Source organism: Rousettus aegyptiacus, unplaced genomic scaffold (genome assembly GCF_014176215.1).
Source record: "Rousettus aegyptiacus isolate mRouAeg1 unplaced genomic scaffold, mRouAeg1.p scaffold_m13_p_2, whole genome shotgun sequence".
NCBI classification, from domain to species: Eukaryota; Metazoa; Chordata; class Mammalia; order Chiroptera; family Pteropodidae; genus Rousettus; species Rousettus aegyptiacus.
The window spans coordinates 68,183,931-68,193,738 of NW_023416295.1; the positions used below are offsets into that span (position 1 = coordinate 68,183,931).

Here is a 9,808-nt window from a genome sequence, read left to right on the forward strand (position 1 = left end):
TTTGGATCTTGGCTGAAAAAGGCATAGACAGCTCCCACCTTCCACTGCTCACATTTCGAATAATGCTGCATCCCCCTCTTCCCCCAGGTAGATAAAGCCTAGAAACAGTTATGGCCACATAAGTCTAATCTAAGCACCTAGAATGTAGAGGTACCCCACTGTGTTCTTTTCATCTGGTTTCACAGATTCTTGTTTGGTAGACAATTGCAGTTGTTACTCAGTCAAAGAAATGTAATGCTGATCTTAATTATCATTCTAGGTGAAAAACCCTATGAGTGCCCAAACTGCAAGAAACGTTTCTCCCATTCTGGTTCCTACAGTTCACACATCAGCAGCAAGAAATGTATTGGGTTAATCTCTGTAAATGGCCGAATGAGAAATAATATCAAGACGGGTTCTTCCCCTAATTCTGTTTCTTCTTCTCCTACTAATTCAGCCATTACTCAGTTAAGAAACAAATTGGAGAATGGAAAACCACTTAGTATGTCTGAACAAACAGGCTTACTTAAAATTAAAACAGAACCACTAGACTTCAATGACTATAAAGTTCTTATGGCCACACACGGGTTTAGCGGCACTAGTCCCTTTATGAACGGTGCACTTGGAGCCACCAGCCCTTTAGGAGTTCATCCGTCTGCTCAGAGTCCAATGCAGCACTTAGGTGTAGGGATGGAAGCCCCTTTACTTGGATTTCCCACAATGAATAGTAATTTAAGTGAGGTACAAAAGGTTCTACAGATTGTGGACAATACGGTTTCCAGGCAAAAAATGGACTGCAAGGCTGAAGAGATTTCAAAGTTGAAAGGTTATCACATGAAGGATCCATGCTCTCAACCTGAGGATCAAGGAGTTACCTCTCCTAATATTCCACCTGTAGGTCTCCCAGTAGTGAGTCATAATGGTGCCACTAAAAGTATTATTGACTACACATTAGAAAAAGTCAATGAAGCCAAAGCTTGCCTCCAGAGCTTGACTACTGACTCAAGGAGACAGATCAGTAACATAAAGAAAGAGAAACTGCGTACTTTAATTGATTTGGTCACCGATGATAAAATGATTGAGAACCACAACATATCCACTCCATTTTCATGCCAGTTCTGTAAAGAAAGTTTTCCTGGCCCCATTCCCCTGCATCAGCATGAACGTTACCTTTGTAAAATGAATGAAGAGATCAAGGCAGTCCTACAACCTCATGAAAACATAGTCCCCAACAAGGCCGGAGTTTTTGTTGATAATAAAGCCCTCCTCTTGTCATCTGTACTTTCTGAGAAAGGAATGACAAGCCCCATCAACCCGTACAAGGACCACATGTCTGTACTTAAAGCATACTATGCTATGAACATGGAGCCCAATTCTGATGAACTGCTGAAAATTTCCATTGCTGTGGGCCTTCCTCAGGAATTTGTGAAGGAATGGTTTGAGCAACGAAAAGTCTACCAGTATTCGAATTCCAGGTCACCATCCCTGGAAAGGAACTCCAAGCCGTTAGCTCCCAACAGTAACCCTCCCACAAAAGACTCTTTATTACCCAGGTCTCCCGTAAAACCTATGGACTCAATAACATCGCCATCTATCGCAGAACTCCACAACAGTGTTACGAATTGTGACCCTCCTCTCAGGCTAACAAAACCTTCCCATTTTGCCAATATTAAACCAGTTGAAAAATTGGACCACTCAAGGAGTAACACTCCTTCTCCCTTAAATCTTTCCTCCACATCTTCTAAAAACTCCCACAGTAGTTCTTACACTCCAAACAGCTTCTCTTCTGAGGAGCTCCAGGCTGAGCCTTTGGACTTGTCATTACCAAAACAAATGAAAGAACCCAAAAGTATTATAGCCACAAAGAACAAAACAAAATCTAGCAGCGTAAATTTAGACCATAACAGTATTTCTTCATCATCTGAAAACTCAGATGAGCCTCTAAATTTGACTTTTATCAAGAAAGAGTTTTCAAATTCAAATAATCTGGACAATAAAAGCACTAACCCAGTGTTCGGCATGAACCCATTTAGTGCCAAACCTTTGTACACAGCTCTTCCTCCACAAAGCGCATTTCCCCCTGCCACTTTCATGCCGCCAGTCCAGACCAGTATCCCTGGACTACGACCATATCCAGGACTGGATCAGATGAGCTTCCTACCACATATGGCCTATACTTACCCAACCGGAGCAGCTACTTTTGCTGATATGCAGCAAAGGAGAAAGTACCAACGGAAGCAAGGATTTCAGGTAACATGATCTGTCTTTTTGCTCTAAAAAGAGGAGATGAAAATTATATCAGTGATGCACATGTAGAGAAAAAAAATCTTAGTGGAAAAAAATGAAGCACTATGATTTCAGCAGAAATAGAAGAGTTTGTTTTAACTTAAACCTAAAGCAGAAAATTAAATAGAGAAACAGTAGAACACCACTATTCAAGCACATTTGCCTTAAAAAAGATAAAGAACTTATTATTCGTTTGAGATTTGTTTAGGTCATTCCATCTGCTCTTAGAATTATACTTTGATAACAATATTTGGTCAACTTAAATAGTTGCTGAAAGTTAAGATTTAAATAGTAACATGCTTTTATGGATGTTCATAATATGCAATAATGCAAGTATAAATTTAATATGTACTTGGTTTTATAGGGAATAGTTTATTTTGAAGCGTGTTTAAGAAATATTTTGTACATTCCACATGACTTACTATGTGATTTTTAAACTAGTAAATAATTTATGGTTTTTCATATACAAAAGACAAAAACGGGTGTGTGTTATCATCATGGAATATAATCCCTGTTTGCAAAATAGGAGCATAAGTAGCGGCGCACCTCTGTAACAGCTGTTCCAGTATTCCAATTTATAGTACATCTGCCCTCTTTGTAAATGTATTTAAGCCTATTTAATCTTCTCTAATATTAATTAGTGCAAACGTAGTCTAAGAAAACTGAACTGTGGACTAGCAAATGGAAATGTATGTTATCATGCAAGTTTGCACTCCTTTGGATCAAGACAAAATAAATATCAAGAAATTTAATAATTTACTGATCCACATTCATTATTGCTCAATGCTGAAGGCTGTTTTAACATAGATAGAACATTGATAAAAAGTGTTATTAATATTCCCTATTTCAAATTAGAAAATTAAATATAAAAATATAGCTTGAGGCCCTTAGTTGGTAGACATACATTTAAATAGATTGCATAATAATAACATTTTGTACCTAAATATAAAATTTAATTAAAATGAGGTTTCTGCAGCTACAGATCATTTCTAAAGTTAAGCACACTAGAAAATACACAAATTTTGATGCTGAATTTTCACTCATGGATATTTCCTGATGTAAAGAAAATTAAAGATTTTAGAAAATTCATGTTTTTCTTACCTTCAGAGTTGACCATTTTCTATCCTTGAAAAATAAGGAGCTTTACCATCTATCTAGGGCAGAGAAGGTTTATATTTTGTTGAAATGTGAGGCCTCATATATTGTTTATAGAAAGTAATAGGCTTTAAAAAAAAAAAACTAGATCGATTAATAGCAAACACTTTTGAGGTTCTCCAAATGTCAGCCTATGTGAAGTTGTTTGGTATAAATACAAAGAGAAGAGACTGTGTTGAACTATGTGATTATATCACAGGGAGAATTGCTTGATGGAGCACAAGACTACATGTCAGGCCTAGATGACATGACAGACTCCGACTCCTGTCTGTCTCGAAAGAAGATCAAGAAGACAGAGAGTGGCATGTATGCGTGTGACTTATGTGACAAGACATTCCAGAAAAGCAGTTCCCTTCTGCGACATAAATACGAACACACAGGTATGAGTGACTTTGACTAGCTAGTTAGAGCTTCCCTGCCTGTTGTACATTTCATAATATTTAATGAGTACACTTGTGCAACATAAGATGTAACATATGCTGATACCTTCAACAAGGAAGAAATAACGCTTTTGCCTAGCTCAGTAGGGCTTTTTTGTTGTCTGTTTATTGGATCATTTATGTGCTTATGAGTGTGCTTGTCTGTCTTCTGAGTTAATCTATACACCAAAATTCACAAATCACGTCAAAGGTATATTGAAATGGCCAGAGCGAGAAAATAGCATGACACAAGCCAGTTATTGAAAATATCTTCAAATACTAAAGCTGTGATGAACCTATATATGTGAAAATTTGATAACAAAAAATTTAGTCACCGCTGTATTAATATCACCATCCAAAACTCAAGTAAACCATGATTCAGGTATGATTCTGGTTGGTTCTTATAAATTAGCCATATTTTGAATAAACTAAAAATGTTAGTTCTGTGAAAAAAAAAAGGATATAATTAAAGTAATAGACCACACGAGCTACTGAAACTATTTATATTTAGAAGACTAAAATAAAACTTTCTAAATTTAATTAGTTTATTTCCAATTCAGAATAATCATAGAGTTGACAAGATAACAGCCTGATTCTACCCTATGAGTAGAGTGATAGTGGGTTAATTTTTTTAAAAGAAACATCAAGTACTGTAATGTGAAGCAGTATTACTTCCCACAATCCAAGTTCCAGTCTGTAACTCTGTGACGGAGCTATGCCTGTGCTCCCTCCCACCTCTCCTCCCTCTGCCCTTAACAGCAAAGTAGCTCAGCCTCATCCCTGTCCCTAACTCATCTCCAACTTTTTCCACTAGAAATTTGGCATGCCGTTACCAGCCCTGGATGGGAAAGAAGGAGTGTAGGATTTCAATCAAAATATTGGCAGAGGGAAATTATAGAAAAAACTCTCATTTTAAACCAGGAAGTCTAGTATCAAACATTTTAATATAGAGGAAAAAAATAACATTAAATCATTTTGGGGGAAAAGTGATGAAGTGACAGAAGAAGAAAAAGAAGCAGAAGGAATGGGAATGCTTTCTGTCATATTTTAACTATCGAAATACATGGCACCCTTTTGAGAGATTGAAAACTATCTTTAGGAAGCACATGTACTTATCATCCTTTCTTTTTCCTCATTGGGCATGTGCAGGAGACAGTACAAGTGATCAGAATCAGCCTGGGGGGCGGGGATCAGAGTTGGGTGAGTTCTACAACATGAAGTGTTGAGGGTATTTGTGAAGAGAACAAGATTTATAAATAAAGATACTCTTACTCCAGCCAACTCAGTTTTTCGTTTTCTTCAACTGCTATTATTTTAAAAGTTCGACTAATGATACTTTAAAGACAACAAAATTTGAAAAGCAATCTCAAAAGTTTTTGTACTTGTGTAATATAGTTCAGTGTTTGAAACGTCAAAATTTTTCTATATTTGTCATTTTTTGATAGATACCATAGGTGTTTTCTTTAGTACTAAGTCCTATTTATGTATTTTTAGAGTAAAAATATTTTCATACCTAAATTTACTTTAATATTTTAATCAACCTCAAATATATTTTGTATTTCATTATTCAGCTACAATAGGCACATCACTGAAGGCATCTTTCCCTCTCTGATTGGTTTTATTATATGACCATATGCAAACTCTATCATTTACTACATGGTGAGTGTAAAACTTTTATTTTAGTGAGGGCTATCATACATATTGACATCTAGTCAATATATTTATGTTTTATAAATTTGATAGTCTATAAACTTCATAGATATATAGATAATTGAGAGACCCAAAAGTTGACAAACACAAATATGCGTAATCAATTTAAAAACATACTGTATTTCAAAGAATAAAAATAAAATGTTCTGATTTTTTAAGATGCAAGAAGATCTGCTGCTTAGAAACATTGCCTAGCAACAAGATGCTAACCATTCAATGCTTTCTCTAAATGTGTGATTAATTATCCTCCTGTTGGCTTCCTGGCTTGTCAAGTTTCCAGTGTGTTAACTTTTTGGTCTCTTGACCAAACATCTCATGACATTACTACTGTCAGTGTTTTAGCTTCCATCAGAGTGGAGTTCTTCATGAATTTTTCTATCTTCATGATATATGTGGAAATTTAGTCCATTTTCCTTCCCTAATTGGGCCCCATAAGCCTTTTATTTGTTTATATTAAGCACTAGTAATACTTTGAGAATGCAATAATATGACAATTATAAGTGGGAACAGTTTTTGTGTTGATTGATTCTAAGTTTGGAAAATGAAGTTGAATTGTCATTTGATTATGTGTCATTGATAAAGTGTGTTTGTTATATCTGTCTACAATTTAACATATAGAATAGCTTATTAAGAAAGAAATTATGAGCTATTTATTCTTGAGATCCTGTGCTCTTTTACCTGTTTAATTTATTCCTAAGCAGACACCAAAGATATAATGCTTAATTTTCCCTATCAATGGGGTATTTACTTGGTTTTCTTGGGACCTAGGTCTGGAATAAGGGAAGGAAACACTACATAAATGTTGACTTCAGTAGGATTAATTGTCATAAACAAATACTGTGAAATAAAATACCTGAAATTCCTGTTAGTCATACTTTTAAGAAGTCATTTGAATTCCACTAAAATTTAAACCTGACACTTACTGAGTACTTTCTCTATTGAGACATTGTGATAGGTGCTTTTAAACCTATCTTATTGAAAAAAGCAATAAAAATGTTTCTACTTTAAGTAGATATAGTCAAAGTTTTAAATAAATTACTAGTCAGTTTTGTTTCTCAGTTATATATTTTTCATACTACAAACCTTTGTTTATTGACTATAGTTATGCTAACAGTTAGGTGAATCATGTACCTTGATATTTGAGAAAAAATTTACCCTCAAAAAGTTTTGATCATTCAGTGTCAATTTGGATGTTTTTCTGAATGTCATCCATGTGGAAATTTAATTCTAGAACTTCTCGATTTCAGGTAAATCAGGTAAATCAATCTAAACATGTTAAAAAAAAGAGGAATGTCCAAGCTAGTTCTTATTTAAAATGTATTCGTTAATTGCTAACCAGTGAAACTTCTAGAGATTTAGTGCATGATATAGATGAAGCCTTCCCACCTTTCATTCCCAAATTCTGTACTATGAATGACATAGTAGCTGAACATTTTATTCTTCCGAATGATTAGTTCATAATGCAGAATTAATAGATTTTGATTGTAAACATATTGTTTATTATAAAATGAATTTCCCTAAAATTGGTCACCCATAACTAGAGAATATCTATATAATAGGCTACAGTTTAGTGGGCACCCCCAACCATTTCTAACAGGCCTCAAAACTTGGCGTGGAGAGTGTTCGTTCTCTCTAAAGACACTGCTTTGTGTTTTGTTCCTTTGGAAAAGAGAGAGCCATATCAACTGTTGACGTTCATTCACAATTATTCACACAACCGATCCGTGAGGTGACGTATCTGGTTGACCTTTTCATGCTCCTGAGCTGATGAGATATTAGTATTTGAAGGAGATCAAATACTAATACACACTGTAGCAACTAAACCTTAAAGTACCAAGGAATTTTTCATCTGCAATTTCTCTCTTCTTTCCATTCAAATTCCTTTCTTCCGTGTTCTCTGCTCTTGATACATGCATCTTGCTTACGACTCGGGAAATTATTGAAAAATGTATTAATGGATGCAAATAAAAGTATTTATCATTAATTGAGTGCTTACCACATGCAATCCTTATTCTAACCACCAAACTTATTTACCTATGCTGTCTCCTTTACGCCTATGCCCAGTCCACAAGTTAGGTCCCCAAATGATCTCTCTTTTAATGACGGGGACTTTGGTCCTTAGAGAGATTAATATGCCTGCAGCTCTACAGCTGGTCATGAAAGATGGATTTAAACCCAAGCAATTATACTGTAGAACCCATCTCCTTTACTTAATACTACACCATCTTGCCCCTGTGAATGAATTGCCACTGTCAGAAATGTCTTATCATTGCTTCTGATGGCATCCTTTTCTTTAAGGTCCAAAAACACCCAAGAGAGACCAAATTTGTATACAATGACTTGGAGTTTTCTGGAAGGCAAAAGTTTTATCTTTTTCCCAAATACACTTCTGTTTCCTGTTAAATGAACTTCCCACTGCAGTGGTCTTATCAAATGGAAAAGCATACTATCTTTCCAAACTCTTGGAATTCCATTGGAATTCTCTTCTCTCTTATTCAGTTTACCTCATTCAAAACATCTTTTCCAAAAGTTGATGAGTGGTTCTTGTGTGGTTTGAACTATACTTTTTTTTTCAGACTATTAGCTATAGACTAGAAGTAGATTACTAAATCTTCCTTATTTCCAACACAAGTAGTCACCAATAAATATTTGTATAATTTCTTCTCTTACAGGTAAATAACTTCTTCTTACTTTAATATTATGCTTTACCACATCTATCATCACTGCATTTATATTGGACATTCCAGCAAGATAAAGGCCATTAATGAAATAACCAGATAGCAGCAGCTTGCAGCATTTTCTAAATAGTAGCATACCCCAGAGGCATTCAATAACATTATTAAAGATATTTGATTACTAATTGAGATTATATTGCACCATAAAACCAAGTACCTGAAGTGTGTAGAATGGGTTTCTAATCTCATAACATGACACTTAGCAAATGAAAATGGGGTTGAATCTGGTACCGCTGATTTTTAATTTAATTTGCTGAAATGCAAGTTTGTAGTAGGAAATACAAGCACAGAGCTTCATGTATGTTATGATACAGAGTGCTCTACATGACACATTTCTGACTTTAACTGTGGAGCATCAGTCTGATAAATTTTTTTTGTCAGTTCTATTTTGGAAATAAACTTTTTAAGTATGGCAGCTATGGAAGGTGTTGAAGGCATTCCAGTGCTATTTGTGGCCTGGAATCAACCAGATGTGTTTAGGCTTGGCACTAGTTTCAAATTGCAAACACTGGTTAGAAACTGCCTGGAATGCCAAAGGAAATACAGCGTTCTCTAGCTGAAGAGTATTTTAACACTCAACAAGTGGCTGACATCCCATGGAAAACTTTAGAGGGAAAACACTATTTGGGATTTAGTTCAACCTCCACGACATCCATCTTTCTACTTTGTATTTTCAAATGATTTCGTCTCTAATTTTTATTCTTAGAATCACATGGCTAATAAACACCTTCCCTCTATTTCTGCTCCTGCCTAACTTGGCAGTTTGTTGCTGTTTGAGACATAAAGCCCATTTTCAAAGTCACCATTCATGACTTAAGCAGAGGGTGTAAATGCCAATGCCAGCGATGATGCCATTTTTATCACTTTCATACAAGTCCTCGTTTTTAAGTTGTAAGAAAGAGAATGACCTGATAAAAATATGTGCGGAAAGCACATGAAATTTCTTGCTCAATAGGACATTTTTCAGTTTTTAATGAGGTAATTAGCAATTAAAAGCTTCCTTTCTGAGATTTTCTCTTTAAGTAGTTTTCGGGTGTCTTCTTGTTTATTAATCGTATTGCACAAGCAAGCATAGAGCGCCAAATTATGAGATGAAAATGCATCCTCCTAACTCTCCTTCGATTAGATTGAAGTGTGTTGTTGATCTTTCCGCCACAAGCGGACACCCTTATGCCTCAGTCTGGACATTTGCAGGACTCTTGGGAAGCGACCTCATGCAAAGACACTAATCACCCTGTAATCTTGTTCTTTCTCTCAGGAAAAAGACCACATCAGTGTCAGATTTGTAAGAAAGCGTTTAAACACAAGCACCACCTTATCGAGCACTCGAGGCTTCACTCAGGCGAGAAGCCCTATCAGTGTGATAAATGTGGCAAGCGCTTCTCACACTCGGGCTCATACTCGCAGCACATGAATCACAGGTATTCCTACTGCAAGCGGGAGGCGGAGGAGCGGGAAGCGGCCGAGCGCGAGGCGCGCGAGAAGGGGCACTTGGAACCCACCGAGCTGCTGATGAACCGGGCT

The 9,808-nt window shown here is 36.0% G+C and overlaps 1 protein-coding gene across 3 annotated transcripts in view; it reads left to right on the plus strand.

The window, feature by feature from the left end:
- ZEB2 (zinc finger E-box binding homeobox 2) overlaps positions 1-9,808 on the plus strand; it is a 131,217-nt gene that overhangs the window by 116,200 nt on the left and 5,209 nt on the right. For all 3 annotated transcript variants that reach the window (XM_016148952.2, XM_016148950.2, XM_016148951.2), the window contains exons 8-10: positions 260-2,229; positions 3,620-3,800; positions 9,543-9,808. The exon at positions 9,543-9,808 is cut by the window's right edge. In XM_016148952.2, the coding sequence (XP_016004438.1) occupies positions 260-2,229; positions 3,620-3,800; positions 9,543-9,808 (2,417 nt within the window). The remainder of the gene's footprint in view (positions 1-259; positions 2,230-3,619; positions 3,801-9,542) is intronic.